The 21,340-nt window shown below is 36.0% G+C and overlaps 1 protein-coding gene across 5 annotated transcripts in view; it reads left to right on the top strand.

The window, feature by feature from the left end:
- The window catches only part of PICALM (phosphatidylinositol binding clathrin assembly protein), a 66,186-nt gene that overhangs the window by 29,559 nt on the left and 15,287 nt on the right, over positions 1-21,340 (top strand). For 3 of the 5 annotated variants that reach the window (XM_054004756.1, XM_054004765.1, XM_054004773.1), the window contains exons 5-15: positions 1,478-1,571; positions 2,078-2,189; positions 3,550-3,656; positions 4,844-4,885; positions 5,595-5,680; positions 7,373-7,496; positions 7,833-7,969; positions 10,282-10,382; positions 19,756-19,863; positions 20,741-20,872; positions 20,962-20,992. In XM_054004756.1, the coding sequence (XP_053860731.1) occupies positions 1,478-1,571; positions 2,078-2,189; positions 3,550-3,656; positions 4,844-4,885; positions 5,595-5,680; positions 7,373-7,496; positions 7,833-7,969; positions 10,282-10,382; positions 19,756-19,863; positions 20,741-20,872; positions 20,962-20,992 (1,074 nt within the window). Of the gene's footprint in view, positions 1-1,477; positions 1,572-2,077; positions 2,190-3,549; positions 3,657-4,843; positions 4,886-5,594; positions 5,681-7,372; positions 7,497-7,832; positions 7,970-8,517; positions 8,599-10,281; positions 10,383-15,121; positions 15,272-17,100; positions 17,182-19,755; positions 19,864-20,740; positions 20,873-20,961; positions 20,993-21,340 lie in introns of those variants that run through there. The other 2 variants (XM_054004783.1, XM_054004777.1) reach the window with 2 other exon arrangements.

The raw sequence follows: 21,340 nt of genomic DNA on the forward strand, positions 1-21,340 counted from the left end.
CCATTATCTTTTTATATGGTGCTTTTTAAGGTTTAAAAGCATAATACTAGTTTTACATTCAGGTGTCTTATATCATCCATATAGGTGAATTTATATTGAAACAAAAAACTTAATGCACAGAAATCTGAATGTAATACTGTTGAATGAATTAATTGTAGTAATGGGCTGTCTAATGGTATTTTTCATTAATGTTGTAAAGGCATTTGGAGTGGGCCTCAGAACACTGTCCAAATCCCCTCTGCCTCCTTGCTAAGACTGTAGAGTCCATTTTGGCTTGAAGTGTGATGGTAAAGTAAAAGGAGCATGCCTGGGCTCCTTTTGCTCATTCTGCCTTTAGAGTTGCTTGGATTGCCAACAACAAAAAACAGTATTTTCCACACCTAAGATTTATGTGTGGTAAGGCAGCTAAAACTGCTCTAGAGAGATACTCAATTGTTTTATCAGGTGTTTTAGGTCTAATGAGGTGAATTATTTAGTCTGCACCATGTGCCTGGAGGTCCTTCTGTGAGCCAATAGGAATAACTCTTCTGATGGCAGCAATTGTGCCTTTTGTTCTGAAGGCAAAATCTGCCTTTTCTACTCCATTTTTCTCAAGGCCCTCACACCCATGCTCTGCCCCATTCAGTTTCTTGCATTTGCTGTTTGCTGTTAGCAATTATACAGCACAAGTAGAGAGCTGGAAGCAGCATGGTCCCCACTGCTTTCCAACCTGGAGAACAGCCACAAACTGTTCTGTGAAGATGCACTATGAGATTTGCACTTGCAGGAAGCATTTGGTTTGCTCTGTGCATGCTGATGAACAGCAAGGCTGTCTGATTTGTCTTACAGAAAGCAGTTTCATGTCACTGAGGGGATTTAGTCTCTTCTTTAGCTGTTGCTTTTCTTGGATATTTCTGGTATTCATTTGATGGGTCTTTCAAATGTGCAGCCAATCTTAAGCTATTCAATCTGAGCAATTAATAAACAACCAAATATTGGTGGTCAGCCATTAAAAGGAAATTTCCTGTAGTCTCTAGAATCTTTCTGAAAAAGCTTGAAAAACGTACTGCTGCATTTTAAAATTCTTTCTTACCTCTTAAAGTTGAAAAGAATCCAAACAGACACAAAATAATAATTGGAAAAAGAATACATTAAAAATTGCTTAAAAAATAATCTTTGGAGTTTTTTCTTTGTTACCTGATGCATTGTAGCTCTCCTATATTTCTAAACACTATCGGTTTCATTTTCTCTGAGTAAAAAATTTATCTTGGAGTAATATTTTGCCCAAATAAGTTGTTGTCTTTCTGCACTGCAGTTATTACAGTTATTATTATATTGGCTAGACACCATTCCTAAACACCACAAGGATGGCTTTCTATGGCAAAGACTTAAATGGTTTCTCTGATGACCTGATGTATTTTCAGTTGTTTCTTACTAACAATTGCCTTCAAAATTCATGTGAAGAATTTTCGGTTTGTTTTTTTTTTTCTCACAACAGGGCTGATGGAGTGATGAGAACAATGAGCACAGAAAAACTCTTAAAAACTGTACCAATTATACAAAATCAAATGGATGCACTTCTTGACTTTAATGTAAGTTTAGTAGCACATACATTTCTAACATACAGTCAACTTGTTGTACAAACACATATAATAGGTCGATTAAATGTCTTTCAGTTGGTTCCATGTTATCTGCACAGCTTAAAGAGCACAAATCATTTTGTTCATTGGTATGCCCCCAAGAAATCAGAAAAAATAGATGCAGTGCTCACTGGAGAGAATGCTTTGTGCTGAATTGCTGTGTTTTTATTGTGTACCTTATGTAAAATTGCTTGTTTGTTGAAAAGCTGGTTATTTATGCCCTCTGTCTTTTAGTTATGTCAGTTAACATTAGCATTGTTTAACAAAAATGTCTGCCAAAATTACTTGATTTAATTCTGTGGTGAGAGAAACTGTTGGTTAGTTATGGTGCTACTTTCTGCTAACAGCCAGTGAGATGACTGGAGGGCCTGTCTTGAGATAGTGTGCTGAAGTTTAACTAGAAGTTTTCCAGTAAGAGATCAATCCAGTTCAATTAACTTTTTCTCTGATCTTCCTAGGTTAATAGCAATGAACTTACAAATGGTGTAATTAATGCTGCCTTCATGCTCCTCTTCAAAGATGCCATTAGACTGTTTGCGGCATATAATGAAGGGATTATTAACCTCTTGGGTAAATACAGCTGCTTTCTGCAATGCTCAGCTCTGGGGGGGAGCTCAGTGAATGATTCACAAGGGCTGCTCTCGTGAGAAACTGAAACAGTCTTACTGTAAAACATCAAAATTTTACTATTATTTCCAGTGTTTGTCTGTGCAGTTGCATTTGACATTGCTTTGTACCCAGGGATAGGTAAAATCTGAAAGCAAAGTCCATCCAAGATTTTATTAATCTAATTTTTTTTCTTACACTGCTTTGTTCGGGATTTTTGTGTACATTGGTTTTGGGTTTGTTCGTTTTTTATTTTGTCTTATTGAACTGCATGGCAAACCTGAATTATAATATTGATGTTGGTTGGGGGATTTTCTTAAGAAAGAGTTTGTGGTTTGTAGTAAAGGAATCAGTTATTGTCAGTTGCAAGTCTGCAGTCACAACATCAGTGATTGCTTGGCTATTGAAACTTCAATGTTGCTTTGTTTCCATGATTGGTTGTTTTATATTCCTAGAGCATATCTTATATATTAAGGAGAATTAAAAATTCAAGGTTAAGGCCCTTTCAGTTGCACATACTGAAGATAAAGGGGAGCATAAATTTAGGAAATAATCAAGTTGAAAGTAATCTGTTGGCTTACTTGATTTTCTTGTATGCTGTGATTGGATGAAGCTACCTGATTGCTCTCATTATCCAGTGCTTGCAAAATGAAAAGTAAAATCCAGAATAAGTCAGTAAGGGACCATCTGAAGTCAATCAGTCTTCGAGTGTGACGCCCCTGTCAGCTTCCTTTCCCTTGGTAATGCTCTTGCTTTCAACTTATGCTTTGAGTGAAGCTCAATAAAAAAGAAACAGGCCTTGAAAGGGCTTTTCAGAAGAGGAGTGGGACCTCTTGCTTGCAGCGCTGGTGTTTTCTAATCAGTTGTACTTCACTGCACCAGACCATAGTAAGAGGCATCAGCTTGTCAGAGAAGATCAAAATCTTGCCTGATATCTGGCCACTGGAATAGAGTAGATATTTGACTGCCAGGTGTAAAACTGCCTTTGTTTGTTTGTTTGTTTGTTTGTTCTTCTTCCCAAAAGATGAGTTTACATTTCTTTTAGTGACCTATTCTTAAACTTGATAGTCCTCTTCAAGGTGGTTATGTTTTTGTGGTATCTAATACCTGCAAGATAAGGTGTAATTGCATGCATGGAATCAGTAGCTCACATTTGACAGAGCTTTTGTCATTTGGTGCAAGTTAGGCATAGTGACTTCTGCAGTTATCATAATAACAGATCTGCAGGAAATTTTCTGTTCGTCTTGGTTTATATGCTTTTACTTTGCATATCCTTTGCAAATCTTGATTTCTTACTTAATGTAAATATTCTTACTGTTTCTAGAAAAATACTTTGATATGAAAAAGAACCAATGCAAAGAAGGCCTTGATATATATAAGAAGTTCCTCACTAGAATGACACGGATCTCAGAGTTCCTTAAAGTTGCAGAGGTAAACTTAAGTCAGTCAACTTAGCTGTTTATTTGAAACAGCTTGTAAAGTGCTTATTTTATCGTAAAACAGGTGCTTCTTCCTTTCTGCTTATTTGCTGTTCTCTCAAGGGTTGTGTTGCTCATCTCTACCCAGGTGATTAGTTCATTTGAGGACTGTATTGGAAAACCTGATTATGGAGTGCTTATTGGTTTATCTTTTACTTGAGGAGAGTGTATTAATGTGAATTTTAAAATTTCTTTGGTTATGGAATACTTGTGAGCTTTCTTTGAAGAATAAACTTGCTTTAAACAAACAAAGGAACTTCATGGTGATCTGCTTTCTATGATTCTAGCTGTATTCCAGTTTGAAACCCACAATTCTACCTGAAGTTTTAGATGAAGTAACAGCTTCAGAAATAAGTAACTAAGACAAACAGATGAACATGGGATTTCTTCAAGATACCTTGCTGTATGTTTACTCATAGAGGGAAAAGCAATTACCTTGGAAAATGTTTAGTTTTTGGGTTTTTTTTAAAAATAGTCTGTTGCCTTCTTGTTTCTAGAGCACTGCTAAATTGATGTCCTAATATTATAGAATTCCTCAGTTGAGGTGTGCTCCTCTTCTTGTTTTTATTTCCTTAGTATTTTTATCTCTCTTAACAAAAAAATAAGCCTTCAAGCTTGGCTTGCTGTCTGTCCTGACAGTGTCTCTGTCAGAGATACTGTCTTCAGCCGATAAGACCATTAATTGAAGTGGAGAGTATTGATCTTTCTGTTGTAATAGTATATGTCCTGCTGCAAACATCCTAAATTTCATCTGCATTTTAGAAAAATGTTGCTTTACAAAACTTCATTGATGCTTTGTTTCATCAGATATATCCTGTGTATCAGTAGGTCTGAGAGTTTGCCATGTAAATTGTGAGATAGGCAAATTTCTTCAGGTTCTGAAACACTGTGTTCTTACTCTCTTGTTTCTAAGGTTCTCTCTGTTAAAATATCTGTGTAACACACCTACTTCAATTTGTATACATTTAACAAGAATTTATTACAACCAACCATTAGGGAGTACAGACTTGGGAAATTTAAAATTTATGTTGAACAGGTTTGTGTTTTTTGCATTACTTCATGTTAATGTTGTTTACTTTCTGAGCATCTCTGCCTTCAACAAAAGCAAACAAGTTCTAAAGCTCATTTGTTTTATTACAGCAAGTTGGAATTGACAGAGGAGACATACCAGATCTCTCACAGGTAGGTAAACCTATTATGTGTCTGCCAGTGCATTTATGTGTATTTTTAGGGTTGCATGATCAGAAAAACCTGCCTTTATGGTACTCACTTAGGCATTATTGTATACATTGTAACCAAGTTATCTCGAAGTTCGTGATCAAACCCAAGCCCTGTCAGAGCTTGGCTTTTATATTCAGTGATCCTGGTGTAAAATATTTATAACATTTCTGTCATTCTCTAATTGAATTTTAAGATAACCTTATTTCCATCATGCTTGAAGACGCAGTTTAGATCTGTGAGGTCATGTAATGAAAGTCTTACATGATATTACAAAGCTGTGGTTTTTAGCAGCTTTGCTTTTGACTATATGCCTATTGAAGTTCATGTGAAGGCTTGCAGAGCATGCACAGAGAAATTACTTTAGGTACAGTTTCCTTCTTAGTGTCTCTTAAAATACTGACTGCTTCTGATTATCTGCTTGCTGTTTCCTAGCTGTTAATTTTAACATTTCTTGACTTATTTCAGTCTTTGTGGATAAATCATTGTGATGGAATAATGTAGTGAGTAGAATACATCACCCTATACTTGAAGTCTTTAAATACATCCATACATGCCAGGAGGGGGTATAAGTATTCAGAGCTGTTGTACCAGTTGCCCTACAGTTGCATTCTCTGAAAATATTTTAACTATTGGTTTCTTCAAATGTATTCCCCAATGTCTCTCTTTGTAGGCACCGAGTAGCCTTCTTGATGCTTTGGAACAACATTTAGCTTCTCTAGAGGGGAAGAAAATCAAAGATTCCACAGCTGCAAGCAGGTGCTTATATCCTTGTCCTTTTGGACAATTGTCAAATTGAGTGTTAAATCAGTTTTATTTCAATTTCATTGTAAACTAAGATTTGAGGAGTGTAGGAATGTGCCCCCTGTTGACAGAGTAAAAAAGTTACCCTTTGTCTCCTTAAAAAGGACAAAAGCCCAGAAGTTTTTCTCCTCAATTTGGATAACAGATACCTCATAGGACCTTGGAGACTTCACCTCAAACTTAAGGGTAGCTAATAGGACAGGAGCCAAAAAGTCCTGCCTAAGCAATTCACTAGGGGAAAAAAAAAAAAAGAGAACAAAAGAAGTAAATCACTTTTGTGAAGTGTTTTAGCAGGAGCAAGAACCACTTGCCCTGGCTCAGTTTTTCTCTGTAAAGAGCTTTTTTATTTTGCCTTTTAATAAAACTTTTTTGTTTCCAACACTTTCACAGGAGCCATCCTGCTACTTTTATGCCACCTGAGGTAGCTGAGCTATCTAGGGTATAATACTTGTCTATGAGGGCTTCTAAGACCTGGCTCGAATAGACAAAGTATTAGAGGAGGCTTCCTTAAAGGCGTTGTTGTTTGAGCAATGATGGATTAGCAAGTTGTCCCATCTTAAAACAGTTTCTTCCAGGTCAACAGAAATAGAATCGAAGGACCTGTAAGGGCCTCCTCTAGCATCTCTACTTAGACTTTTAGCATTTGATCTTGAGCTTCTGAAGAGAAACTTAAGTTTCTTTCACGTACTACCTGCAAATGTTCATTTTATACTAATAATTGGACTTCTGCAAGGTATGCAACATGAATAAATACATGTCCTTAGACTTTTACATCTCAGCTTTAACCCCTGTTTTGTCAAAAGCAAGGAAATCATTCCAGGAAGTCCTTACATTAAGAATGAATTTTGAAAGTAATTGGAAGTGAAAGCCATAATGCATATAGTATAAAGCATTAAATTATTGTGAGTGCTTTCCAAAACACAACAGGCAGTATAGAGAAGTCCCCTCTACATGACAAATTTCATTGTTTAAATTTAACAAAGCATAATCTTGGGGGTAAGACTTGTAACATTAAATAGCATTTCTTTATTGCATGTTCAAAAACTGAGGCAGTAATATTTTATGAGTTCATTACAGCAGTGACTATTAGGACACTATTTTGGTAGGGCACTACTTTTTAGAATATTTGCTTTCTTTTGTGAGATTACTCTGTTAAAAGTTAAGTATTTGTTTTAAATCTTTCTGCATACTCTTAAACATGATGATAAATTACAAATTTCCTTTGCAATATATTAGAAGCATTGGTAGTTTGTTCACTAAGCCTGTTAAATTAACAACAATTTGAAATGGAGCCCAGATGATTGCAGATTGCTGTGTGCCTACAAATAATGTCATTTTAGGTAAACAGGAAAAGAGCAAAGGCTTCAAATGTGAATTTTGTGATGCATTTTGGAGGGGAAGCATTTAAGGTGGAAAATCCAAAAGCCAGTAGAGCAGACAGCAGGATTTCTGTGCATTTTAATTTTGCATTTCACATGATGTATCTTATTTCAACTTTTCACTTGTACAATGTAAGATCTAGCCAAATGTTACAAATCCACCTTCTCTCAGAAGGAGACTGGGTGGATACGAGCGACATGTTCTTCAGATGCTGCTATCACGTGTTCTGTGTTAACAGCCAGCTTTTCTCCTGTCCAATTACTTCAGGGCTACCACCCTTTCCAATGCAGTCTCTTCCCTTGCAAGCACTGGCCTGTCCCTCACAAAAGTGGATGAAAGGGAAAAACAAGCTGCATTAGAGGAAGAACAGGCTCTCTTAAAAGCTTTAAAGGTAAGCATACAGAATTTTTAATTGAAAATGCTTTTCCTGTGTTCTTGTTGATAGCTTATTAGTATTCTTAAAGAAGCAAAGGGGGAAACAGAGTTATTAACACTGAACAGGTACTGTTGGCAAAGTACTGGAAGTAGAATTGTGTGTACTTAGATGGTACAGCTTGTGGAGGGTTTGCTAAAAAAGTTTTCTGAAGCATTTGTGGCACCACTGACTCTTGTAATTATAAGTGGCTATCACTAGTGTGTGGAATAAATCTTTAGTTCTGCTTTATTTACCTCTGATGTCATACACACAAATGTTCAGATTTCTTATACTAGCTCACTTTCCCAACAGGAGCAACGTCTAAAAGAACTTGCAAAGAAGCCTCATACCTCTTTAACCACGGCAGCTTCTCCTGTGTCAACTGCAGCAGGAAGTATAATGACTACACCAGCCATTGATATTTTTTCTACCCCTAGCTCCTCTAACAGGTATGCTGAATCCTCCACTGGGAGATGTGCTGCAGCAAGGGTTTCCTCTTAACTTCTGCCACAGAGTGCATATTGCACAAGATTGGTTGGGTGTAGAGTACATTAGCAATGTGATAAGAAATTATAGTGAAGCTGATGGGAAAATAGCCTATTGCAATAAATAACATAAAACTGTTCTTGTCTGTTTGCAGAAGTTTCTGGTATAAACTGACTGCTGATAGCCCTTGTAGCTGTTATTAGTCTGTAAGCCAGACCGTTGGAACTGTAAAACACACATGCTTTGTCATCAAAGAACTTTACAAGTAAATTTGAGAAAAGTCAAGTAAAAATTCTGTTGAGAAGTCATAAAGAAAATGCATTTCTAAGTCTTTAAAGGTAGAGTGGCAAATATTCTGGCTAGTTTTTCAGAAAAAGAAAAGCCTGAAACAGGGTTTGAAATGAGAGGCAGGTTTTCCAGTCTTGTGTTGTATCTGGAACATTTCTGCAAGGACCTGCAAAGAAAGCGCAAGAGTACTCACTGCATGCTAATCCTGATCTTTGACTAACAGAAGCTGCTGGTATGAGCAAGTGTGTGATCTTCATTCTGTAAAATACCGATCAAACTAAGCAGCAGCAGAAGGTACAGTGCTTTTATCAGTATAGAAGGAGTCCACACTCTGAAGTCATATTTTTTGCTTTGAGCATGATCCTAAACCTGAAGGGATTGCTTAGTTGTTCTGTTAGAGCTTATATAAGAATCTATTGCTCTTTTGCAGCTTTCTTTCCCATTGGAAACCTACTGTAGGTAATTACTTGACACCAAATATGTGGTAAATAGCTGAGTCACATATAAGAAGCTAGAGAATCTGTCAGTGTTAGTAACTGAAAGACTTCCTGGTAAAAAGATTTTTTTTTAATTGCTTTTTAGAGGCCAGAAAACTTGAAATGGGTGTGTGCTTTGAACTTGAGTATCTGATCTTGCTTCTTAAGAGGTCTGAAACATAGAAACATAAATCTTCTTTAAACAGACAGAAATGCTACATAGTGAGGACAAGAGTGTTTTCTTGCAAAAAAACCCCAAATGCTAGTTTTTCTTGTTCAAATTTACTTGCTGGCAGAATGACTGCTATGAACAAAGAACAGATTTTAAAGCAGGAGTTGTCATGAAGGGGATATGCTTGGTCAGAAGTTCAGTGGTTTGCTATTAGATGCAATGTCTATGGTTAATCCCTGTCATTATCTTGAACAAGCTTTACCTTGAAAATTATCTTTGTTCAGCTGCTCACATTCCAGGGCAGTGCCAGTCCGTGCTGCTTTTTAATAGGAGCAGTAGTGGCAAAATGTGATTTCAATCACGGCTGAAATGAATCATGCGATACCAAAAACTGTGAATTATACAAGTGTTTAGTTGAGCAAGAAAATATACGGAGATCTAGGATGTCACTACTAGCCATTGAACTCTTGTGCTGGTCTCATTTAGAGAGATGTTTGGATGTCACAGTGATTTAGCTTCTGTGTGTAGTAGAAGACGTATGTGCAGATTTGGGTTCATGTCCTAAAAGTTTCTGGGAGAAGAGCAGTACTTTTTTTTTCTTTTTTTTTTTTCTTTTCGTTTTTCCCAAGACTTATTTAAAGTGTGAAATGAACTCTCTGCAAGAGGATGAATTTTACTGTTCTTGTCTGACTCCTTAAATTAATGCAGCAGTTGTATATAAGCCTTCACTCTTAATTTCCATTTGATGTTATAAGATCTCAATTTGGTTTTGAATGGTCTAAAATGTGCATTTAAATATGCTTTCATTCACGTGCCTGATATGTGATCAAGTGCTTCAAGGCCTCTTACATTTTGCTTTCCCCAAAGTTCTTTAATAGCTCACCGTTGTGACATAGTTTCTCAGCAGTGATTATAGTGGAAAGATCTGAGTTGTGGAATTTAGAGTAATATTTTAGTGGTGCAGCCCATTAGAGTTCATCTTGTCTGTCTGTTTTTGTTGTATTATAGAGTTTTCATGAGGTGACTTTAAAAGTTGATGAAGAGTTCTGAATATAACATCTCCTAGCATGGTGTTGGACTGTGAGGACACCTGTCTGTGTCTTGGACAGCTTTAACAGAAGTCTCTTGGCATAACATACAATTTACCTTGCTAAATTAACACTTTTTTACAGAATTGAAAATATGGAGCTCACCAGCCCTTCTGATTTTGGTTCAATTTTATCCATTTTATAATAACCATTTTGTAACAAAGCTTTCATTACTGTAGACAGTGGCTAGTATTTTCCTGTGTTGAAAACTGTGATGTACTTCAAACAGTTGTATTAATTTATCTTTGTAGCACTTCAAAGCTGCCAAATGATCTGCTTGATTTGCAGCCAACTTTTCATCCATCTGTACATCCTATATCAGCTGCTCCACAAGTAGGAAGTACCTGGGGAGGTAAGAATTCTGAGCTGGATTAAGGTTCTAATTGCTGTGGTCATGTTCCTGTACATGTTGCCCCTAGTCTGGGGGTTATTTTTTCCTTAAAGAGAGAGATCTTAAGAACATTACAAGCGAATAAAGGGATGAGAAAAAGTAAAATATTTGTATAGATTAAAATAATGTAGCAGTGTGGTGATTCGAATTTTTTTTATATGTTTTCTTATTATCAAAGTTACTTTAATTGTTGATGAGCTCTGCCAGCCTCGTAACTGCTCTCTTCAAGATTCACATAGCCAGCTGCAGAAACATAGCTGTTTAGAAGTCAGTTCACTGAAGATGAACTGGAAGAGGTAGACTGTGCTGCAAACACAGGAACCTGAATGCAAAAATAATTTTAATATATATTGTAAATTTTGTCTAATATTAAATCAAATTTGCTGGTGATGATAATGCAGAACTTGGATGAGGCCTGAAAAGAGGCACTTGTGACAACTGTGCATAGAAAGAAAGGCCAGAGTTAGTTATTGAAATAATAATAGGCTTCTCTTTACAAATTCTCTGCTATATTTCATTTAACTACAACAGCAAATTAGCAAAAAGCTGTGGTTGAACCTAAGTGAAGAGACAAAATTTATATTCTTCCCTCTGAAATCTGCTTCAGAGCACCCAGATTTTCATTCTGCCCAGTTTCTAGGATGGATTGAACAAGTTGAGATGATCTTATTGGTACAGTCAAGTCCTCAAACCAAGGGGTCAAAGCAAGAGAGTTCTAGAAAGTAATGAATTTCCTTCAAGATTGCTTTGTGTGCTGGAGCATTTTAATGTTTACTCAAAGTTCTTGGCTGCTTTGCAGTGTTCCAGAATAATTCAGCTACAGTATTCTATTGCCAATATAACTGTTGGTTATACTGGTGGAGGATTAGAGAGTTCTATGACAGAGGGAGAGGGAGGTTGTGTTGGTTTATTTTTCTATATAAATGGCGCTTAATAAAATAGTAAACTCCTGAACTATGTGGCTATTTTCAGATTATTTTTTCCTAAACTAGATGCTTGCAAAAATGCTTTGTTTTATGATGTGAAAAATTGGGAATTGCTGCTTCAGGAAGTTTCATAGGCATCAGAACAACCCTGTTCTAAATTTTTACTTCCCTATTTCTTTTTATGAGCTATAGCTCTTCTTAACATCTTTCCAGCTATCTAATGTATCTTCATAATAAGCTGTGTATGTATTCCGCTTTCCTATTCACTTTTTGCTGTGTACTTTGTTTTCTATACCTTCTCACATTTGTTTGTAGGGAAGTAACACAATTTTGAGTGAGGAAGGCACTACTAATATATGTGACAGCTTCTATAATAAATGAGTAGTTTTCTTATTCTTTAGTTTTGATGAGCAAAGCATCTTTGGAGAAGGACATAGTGAGGAGTGTATGAAATTAGGCATACAAATTTCAGTGTTATAATAAGCTTAGAGTTTAGAAATGGAGAAATATGGTTTGGCTCATCTTGATTGCTTTCTGCACAATACCTTCTGTTTCAACTTGTCCTGTTTCATGTTTGAGATATGAAAGGGGAACTACTTGCCTCTCAAAGGTCACATCACAATTGAGCATTTCTTCATGAGCCTGAAAGTCTGTGTTTGTTCAATGTTGTGTTGCGTGTATGAGTATTCAGTAATAGTTGTTGATATTTCTGCTTACTATTGACACATTTCTAAATACTTATAAGACTTAATTAACTGTGAAGATTTTGGATTGTCTGCTAAAATTTTAGGCTAAAATTCTGGGATCACCATTTTTTTGTGTTACCTTTCATCAAGAAACCCCAGCTCTTCAGCTTTACAGACATAAACACTAACTTCACACAGGTGAGGTAGATAAGAAGTGCTTTCCACATTTTACAGATGGGGAAATCTGAGCAGTTAACTGACTTGTCTGAAGTCATACGGCAAGTCAGTGGCAGAGCCAAGAATGGAACCTGAACTATTTCCAGTCCTGTGCTCTAACCACTGCACAGCATCCCTCCCTTAGGTAATTTTCTGACATGATGATGTTTGTATTTGGTGTATATGGTGGCTTTGAGAAGAGTATCAGATCAGCTAAAATCAGTTACTGTTAAAAATTTTATGCAGAAGCTCTTAGGTGTATAATAAAACAATAAATTTTAATGCTTACAGAAGCATTATATTTGGGTTGCTGCCTTTAGTTTTGTGCTTCCAAAAATGTTAAAACTAACACGGGTAAACTCCTGGGGAATGGGTTCTGTGATTGTATGTTTTCAGTTTACCTATTTCAGACTGTAAAAGATGCCACTGAAGATCCTTTGTCACTTTTTTTTTGGACAAATTACTTCTAATTGCATAACTAAAAGGTAGAAATTTGCAAATTTCAAGCTCATTAATGCCTAACAATAAATCACAAATCATTAATGCCTAACAATAGCATGCAGGTGCAGAGTGATTCCATTGGCACAAACAGATGCCATGTGTATTCAAGGATGAAATGGGGCTTCAGAAACATTGAGGTGTTGCTGTCAGAATTGACAGCAATTTTTAAAACTTGAATATACAAGGATATAAATTACCCACACCCAATTAATTTTTGGTTACTTTTGCTACTAGTATTTGCAAGTTCTGAGACTTGGACAAGATTGGACATGCTGGCTAGAGTTAGAATAGGGCAGACAAGCAGAGAATCTGAGCAAATCTTGATAATCTAAAGTTGGATTATATTGTCTTACTAGTCAAAACACAGGAAGTTCTATATACAACCTTGGGAACTGGTAACAGAAAGTAGTTTTTGGTTATTTTCTGTTTGAATGCATGTGTAAAATAATTTTAGTGAATAGTAGATTCAGACAAATACAGTTAAAAACTTGTGTTTCTTAATTTCTTCTATATTGCTTTATCTGCACTATTTATTGGGGTTCTTTGGAGACCATTCCAGCTGTGTCTGGTATATTTGCCAGCTATCAATTTGTACCTAAACTTCAGAAACAAACCAAATGTGTCAGTGTGGAAATGAACATTTTGACCCATCTGTTTGAATTTTTTCCACTTATATAATATAGAGAACAAAAAAAATCAGCAGAACATGAAGCAGCTATAGAAAGAGCAAGGAAGAGCTGATGAACAGATAATCTGCCCCATTTTTACTGTTGTATTTCTTTGTTCTACATCTTTTAAAATGACGTTTAAAGCAGAAAGCAGTTTTAAGGAGTAGCTGAAACAAGGACTTCGCTTCAGGCAACTGGCTGATTGGCATGTCCAATATATAAAACATACATGAGGCAATACATAATTTTGTATTCCTGTTATATATTACAAATATTATATCAGCTTATTCTGCTTATCTTTTATTCAGTGTTGTACACTGTCATTTTGCTGACTGAATGATTTAGGAAAGGGTCTTTTAAGCTATTTCACTCATTCTTGCAATATAGCCAAGCAATTCGGGGAAATGTCAGATCTTACCTAATAACATATCTTGAGCTTCCAGCAAATCAAAGCATGCTTTAAGACTGCAAAGAATAATGTAGTTATATTGTTTCCATTAGGACTTTTGTACAACTGAACACATTATGAAGCTGTGTGGGACTTACAGCTAAGAATCAGGAGGTCAGGTTCAAGGAGAGAAAATAATTTACATTTCAAAACTGCTTCACACAGCACGATAGTATTTACAAGAGGCATGAATAAATGCATAAACTGTCCAGGTTAAAAAAAAAAAGGCCAAGAACTGAAGTATTTCACACATCTTTCCTATAATTATTATTCAGAAATTTCTCTGTAGTGGCTTTGCCTAGAACATCAAGCTGCAGTTCCAGGCACAATGATAAGTAGGACTAGATACAACCCTTGCTGATCTCACCTCGTGAGTTCTTGAATTTTCCATCAAGGGTTCACGGACTCTGAAACCAGACAGCTAAACCACAGCTCCTTCAGTCAACAAGTGTTATAGCTGCCTTCTCTATCCTGTTTATCTGTTAGATTCTGAATTACATGAATACTTGAGCTTGGCAACTGCATCCATTCTCAGGAAACCTTGAAACTATGTGCCTTGGGAAGTCACTTGTATAGATCCATGTTTCCTTCATTCCAATAAAGTCTGACAGTTTTTTTAGTAAGGAACATTTTCTTTTATGGCTTAGTGTCTATTGTCTGTAAAAGCAGAGCAGTCCTTTGCTTGCTTGCAGGTAACAGCATACACACAACAAGCTGCTGTTCCTGATGCCCCAGGTGCCAAGGAAAGTGCTTATGTCCTGTATGTTATTTTGGTATAATCATAGCTCTTGAAAATTTTGTGATGCTCAGTAACAAAAAAATCTATAAACACAGTTTGGAGAAAGAGAAGTTCAGCTCAGTTGGTTTTGTTCAGGTTTTTAAAGTTATCCTGGGGATGTTATTGCATTGAATCCTCTCATAGCACCTCGGGTTCTGTAGTGCTGACAGGCATCCTCTGCTCCACAGACTATGTTGCAAATGTCAGGACATGACTGAGTTTAAACCCAAAAGTGATTGGGTTTAAAGAGGAATAACATAGTTTCAGTCTAAAACACACTCAGGAAGAAGTACAGTTTATAAGATGGTGTTATTAATTTAAAACTTTTAAAAGAAAGGAAATTACTAGCTAGTATCTTCAGTCCTGGACAACTTGAAAGTGAGATAAATACCTAGGTCATCCCAAGCTTAGAGATGTCAGGAGAAAACTAAATCCATCTCCCTTTTCTTCTTTCTCTCGCTCTCTGGAACTGAACAGATCCTTTTTCTGCTACTGTTGATAGTGTTGATGATGCCATTCCAAACCTAAATCCTTTCCTTACAAAAACTAACGATGCTGCTCATCTGTCTGTGTCTTCTGATGTATCTACTTTCACCAGTAGGACACCCACTCATGAAATATTTGTTGGTAAAGTACCATTTTAAACTAATTTCCTATTTCCTAAAAAATTTAACATTATTTTAGTTTCTAATATATATTTTTGCAGCCTTTCAGAAAATAAAAGCTGGTCATTTGGGGCTGGTTTTGCGCTATGTTAGAATTTTATTTAGTAGCTCTACAATAAAAATGGTGTTAAAATCCTTTCTTGGCTGCCTAGATGGGATTCTAACCTGATGTAAATAAACAGTTACAGTTAGAGCAGTTGCTTGAGTGCAGTTTTACAGTCTGTCTCTTGTACATGGGAATTTTAAGGTAAAATGCTGCATATGCCTGAGAAGGAAAAGAAAATGCTGTTACTTTCTTCCTCAGGTTGAAATGATATTTTTAAACAAAGGAGTCTAATCTTTTTTTTGGTTTGTTTTTTTTTTTTCTTGATAGTTGATGTTTTTGTCCCAGTCATGTTGTCATTAACAAAGCTGATAAAGTCATGCATGTATTGATGTATGATCTACTCCGAGTGTTTACCTATGGGGCAATAAACTAATAACTCGCCTGTTAAAAGCTGTTCATATCTTACTTTGGAGATGGTTCAGCATGGCTGTCTCACTAGAAATCCTTCCAACATTTGTGTTGGTGCAGCTCTAGAGTAATTTAATTACTTTTCAATATAAAGACTTAGTTTGTTTTCATAGATGAAAAATCACTTAATTTTATGTCAGTTCTAGCAAACAAAGCAAGTTTAAAGACAGTTGTATACCACAGGCTGTGTTTATGCTGGTTGAACCTCACTAGACTTGATCAAAGAAAAATACAAACTATTAGAACAAAGAGGGGTTTTTAATACCTCTGGTACTTGTTAACAGAGGTAAAACAAAGGGATTATCTCTTTAAAGATATTCATACTACCTATGCTTTGTCAACTTAACTAACTAGTTTCCTAGCCTGTCTTTATTGGAAGGACAAAACAGGAAAGCTAAATATATCTTTAAATATATATAAAATACTTTTAGTTGGTACTGCTTTGTGATAATCTGTCTTTTCCATGCTTCAATTAAATTGTTACAATTCATGTAAATATAGAATGATTATTTGAAATACAACTGGGTTTTTTTAATAGGATAGTTATCTAGTCAGGTTAGTTTTCTCTGTCTAACTTGTTCTGCAGTCACACAAAAAGTTGCAGCAATGCGGAGCTGTGAACAAGGGCCCTGGTGGGCTTTTGTGGTGCTTGCTGGTCTTTGCATTATTTATCACATGACAGCTCTGAAGTCACTGGAAAAGGCTGGCATTGATATTGCATTCCCTTCCAGTGTCTCGTGCTCTAAAGATATATCTAGAACCAGAGGGTGGCCTCCTGACAGATTGATGTGGGATATGTAGATGTAATTTTAGCTGTAGCACAATCAAGGTGCTACGATAATGTGAATGTGGATTTAAAATAACTCTTTCCGGTTCTTTAGATCATTACAGTCCATTTACTCGACCAAATCCCTTTGTGGCAAGCAAATATGAATATACTTCAGGTATAAGAAAAATGCCTTAAAGATTTTACACTCATTTCCTCCAAGGGTGTAAAACATGGCATTTCATTGGAAAAAAAAAAAAGATCCTGATATAGCTGTTCCTTTGAAACCGTGCTTTCCCCTTTTGTATTAGATATTGTGTAAACTTGTTTCTTACCGTCTGTCTGATGTGTATTGATTTCATTCCATTGGTTCTATGTTATTAGACTATATGTGCATTTATAGACTGATGTGAAATTAAAGTTTTGAATAGCAGTGTATCTTGGTTCTCTTTCTGTAACTCTCCCTCTTCTCCTTTCCTGGCTTTCTCTCTTGTGTGATACTCCTTATCAGATTCTTTTTGTGGTCCTCAAGCTTATCCTAACGCTTCTCATTTCCGCAATGAGCCTTCTTCTGTAGCTGGTCTATTTGGAGGTAGGTAATGGGATACAGCCTTACCACGCACACAGGAGTTTGAATGTGTTGTGTGCCTAGAACTAGTAGGCATGTTACTGACTACAGAAGTGCCTTGTTGTAGTGGCTCCAACTATAATTCATGTGCTTGTGCCAGGTGTGTGGTCACAAATGGTATGAATTTTTTCTGTTTCTGCCAAACTAAGGCTTATTTAGTCTAAGCATGAAATGAGTATCTCCCCATTTCAGGATCTCTTGTAGTTTACTTGTTGCTACATACCACACAAAAGACATGCATGTTTATAAGTATCTTTTCATCTTGCTCTACCTCATTGTTTTTAAGATTAAAGGGATTGGGATGTTTGTGCTGCTTATGGCAATTTTGTTGATATATTACTCTTAAACAGTGCACTAAACTAGTGTTAAGCTTTGCAACAGAACAGGAGAAAGTGGTCTCTGCTGCACTGAAGTGCTGGCTAATCATTTTTGCAGCTGTGTCATGTCTGTCTAGTAACCTCATACTGGTGCTGATTCTGGAACACTGTCCTGATAGTTGCTAGAGAGACTGTGGGCTGTGACAGGTTATAATCTGTCCAAACCAGGTTGAGCAGGTTGTGTAAACATTGCAGCAGTGCAAGGTTTCGGGATACCTTCAGTAAATGGTTTGTGGAAGGCTTGGTTCTTAAAAGCTCCATAAAGTCACATTTTAGTTTAGTATCTTTGCATAAAAATCAGTGAGCATCATTTAACAAAAGTTAAATGCTACAAATTACTGTGTTCCCTTTGTTTCTTATTAAAAAAGCAGGATCATTAGTTTCTGTCAAGTCTTGATGCTCAAAGAAGCTCCATTAAAAATACTGACCTTTGCACCTTTCAAAATAACCTTGTTAAACAAACTGCCCTGATACCAACCTGTAGTTGATACCAAGAGTAGGATTTGAGCTTTCTCAGGGACTGATTCAAAGGAGTCCTGTGTATTGTTTTGTCCTGAAGATGGTCTCATCTTCTTAGTTTCATAGAACTTGAAACTTCTAAAATGTGAGAGCAGGAACGTCAGCTTGTTTCAGTTGAGGCTGATTGCTAAAGCAAATTATGAGCTATTGTAAGTGAAGTTTTCTATTGGTACAGGCACGGTTTTAAGAGTTGCAGGACATCCCATCAAAGGAATTCCTATCTGAAGTTCAGAGTCTCTGAAATGGCTTGTTGCAACTTGATGGTATACATGTCATAAAGATACTCATTTTGGTTCGTTGATTATTTACTCTCTCTTTTCCCACATTACTGCTTCCCATGTTTTATTGTATGTAGTTTACTTTGATTTATTTTTAATGAAAATTACATTGTCTAAATTTTAGTGATGGAGTTAGGAGTCTTATGTTCCTTTAAGGCAAAAAGAAACAGATAATCCAAATTTGCTTTTTTTTTCTCTGAAGCTTATGTTCAAGAGTAACATGCTGTAGTTACTAATTTTTTAGGCAAAATTTGACTTATTTCAGGAAAACAGTCAGATTGAAATGAGGTGCTGATCCAGCAAGCAAAATGAAATCCAAGAAGTTTTCTTTGTCAGTTATTTTTACCCACTGCAGTATTTTACTGCTGAAGTAGTTGTGATAATTTCTCCATGTCATCATACTTTTTGTTAGAAATCAGAAGAGCTAATTTTCAAGGTGGCTTTTTTTTTTGGTTTTTTTTTTTGTGCTTTTCATATAAAGCAATGATTACTTCTCTTATTGCCTGAATACAAAGGTATTGCACATGCATGTGCTTGTGTGTGATCATATATAACATTAAAAAATAGTGCAAACAAATGGCTATTACTTTCTTTATTACTGAATTATTAATTTAATGCTGCTGAACATCATATGCAATGCTTCATGCATTATATAACACTGCAATAAATTTTCAGTGTTGAAAAAGAATTGTGTATTTGTAGAACACTACAGATACATGGAAGACAGATGAAGTAAATTTAGACAGCACTAGGAACTGAAATGTAACCGTACCTGCCCATATCTTGCTGTAATTTCTAGAAATTTGCCTGAAAAACATGGTCAACTGCAAAATGCATGTCCACAAGTAACTAAGAGCTATGAAAATTATTTGTATTAAGTGTCTCATCAAAGGCATTACTAGTTCAGGCACCTTGGGATGGTTTAGATCTTATTCCATTTGTATCTAAGAGATTTGCTGGATTAATATAAACCACAGTGGAATAATCTTCAGTCAAATAATCTTGAAACAGATTCCACACTAGCCAGCTTCTTTTCCTGGAGAAGCATGGTGACTTTTTCCTCAGTAATTTTATTGTAAACATATGCTAAAAGAATAGGAAGGTGTCCAGAGATTAGGCAGTTGCCAGGGGACTGTCTTTTATGGCCTGTCTGTTCAGTTTCTTAGACAAAATCTTTCTTTGGAGGAGTAACTTCAAATAAAGACCAAAAAAACTGCTCAGTGTCAGGGTGTAATCTCGACTTTTGAGGTATTCCTGGTCTTTCTGCAGTGCTGAAATATTTATTTGGCTTGTCTTGCATAAAGGTGGATTTATGGGAAATGCTGTATATAAACATACAATTTCTTTCTTTTTTTCCCCCACAGGGTTCACTCCATCTCCTGTTGCTCAACCACAGCCATCAGCTGGCCTTAATGTTGACTTTGAGTCTGTGTTTGGAAACAAATCTTCTAACGTTGTCCCAGATTCTGGTGGTAAGACCCTTACTAAAATAAATAACATATGTCCTTTCCTTTAATTTATTTTATTCTTGAGGTATAAATCTCTTAATATGTGTTTACTTACACTACTGGGACAGAGTTTCAGATGAAGAAAAGAAAGCTGATTTTGAAAGGTCAATAACAGCATTAATCAAATAATTTTTCTTTACAGACTGTTTCTACACTCTGCTGAAATGTTTACACTGATTTCCCTCACTTAAATATTTTGTACATTAAATCTTCACACAGTGAACAGCCTTCATTTTTATGTACTGTCAGCTAAAATTAAGTCTGTATTTGTAGAGTGTGGTTGGAAGAGGTAAAATTTCATCTTCATTTTATATATATGCAGCATGGTTTCTGGCACTTCTTTGCCTCCTCTTTTGACATTAAGATTGCTCCAGAAAATGATCAGTCAATACACAGTTAATTTAGATTGAAGTCATAGTGCTCTTTCTATTCTTTTGAGCATCTGGAAAGTAGATATTTTATACTCTTGCATTAGACTCTTGACATCAGATTTTTTTTTTTTGTTTGTTTTTGCAAGCCCATGATTTACTAAAAGCAAATAGATGTTTTTATAAGATTGAAACACTTTATATATTTTTTCTTTTTTTTTGCATTTTGACTGCTTTACAGTCACTATGAATCCATTCCATGTAAAATTGTCCCATAGGTTAAACCACTGAAGTGAAATCTTATTTCCATAGTAAGTATCTTTTTTATCAAGAGGCATAATAAGTTTTGTCCTTCTTGTATCACCAGGTTAAATTTTGTATTTTAGCCATTGTGTTGACCTTGCTGTCTAATTGAATGTCATGACATTTGTGGGAGGCCTGTGATTCAAATCACTTATGTTTTTCATTCCAAGGCTTTGATGAACTAGGTGGTCTCCTAAAACCAACAGTGGCCTCTCAAAACCAGAGTCTTCCAATTGCCAAAGTACCGCCTAATAAATTAGTGTCAGATGATCTGGATTCATCTTTAGCCAATCTTGTAGGCAGTAAGTATGGAACCACCAACGTGTAAATATTTACTGATTTCTTTTAAACAAACAGAATTTCAGTAGTCTCTTTTTCTCCCTTATGACAGATTTGGGCATTGGAAATGGAACTACTAAAAAGTGAGTATGCTTAATCAGAAGTTGAGCATTTGGATTTTCATTATAGTAAATTTTCATGAATGTACATGTTGAAACTTGTGCATACCAAATATAATGTTAGCCTTCAGAGCACATGTGAGATTGTACAAGGGGTAATGAATTGTTGAGAGCTGTTGGAAGGTGACTGTAGACAGAGTGGCAGTGATGGTGATAGCAGCAGGCAAGGTGTCCTGTCTCTGATTCCTTTCAGACTTTTAGGCATATTGAAAAAAAATTCATCAAGCAGTTTCTTTGTAGTTGTTGCAGGTAGTCATAGCACTCCTGAAATACTTGGTATGATCCGATTGTGAGCAGAGCAGTTTTAAAGAT

Source organism: Vidua macroura, chromosome 2 (assembly GCF_024509145.1).
Source record: "Vidua macroura isolate BioBank_ID:100142 chromosome 2, ASM2450914v1, whole genome shotgun sequence".
In the NCBI taxonomy this organism is placed as follows: Eukaryota; Metazoa; Chordata; class Aves; order Passeriformes; family Viduidae; genus Vidua; species Vidua macroura.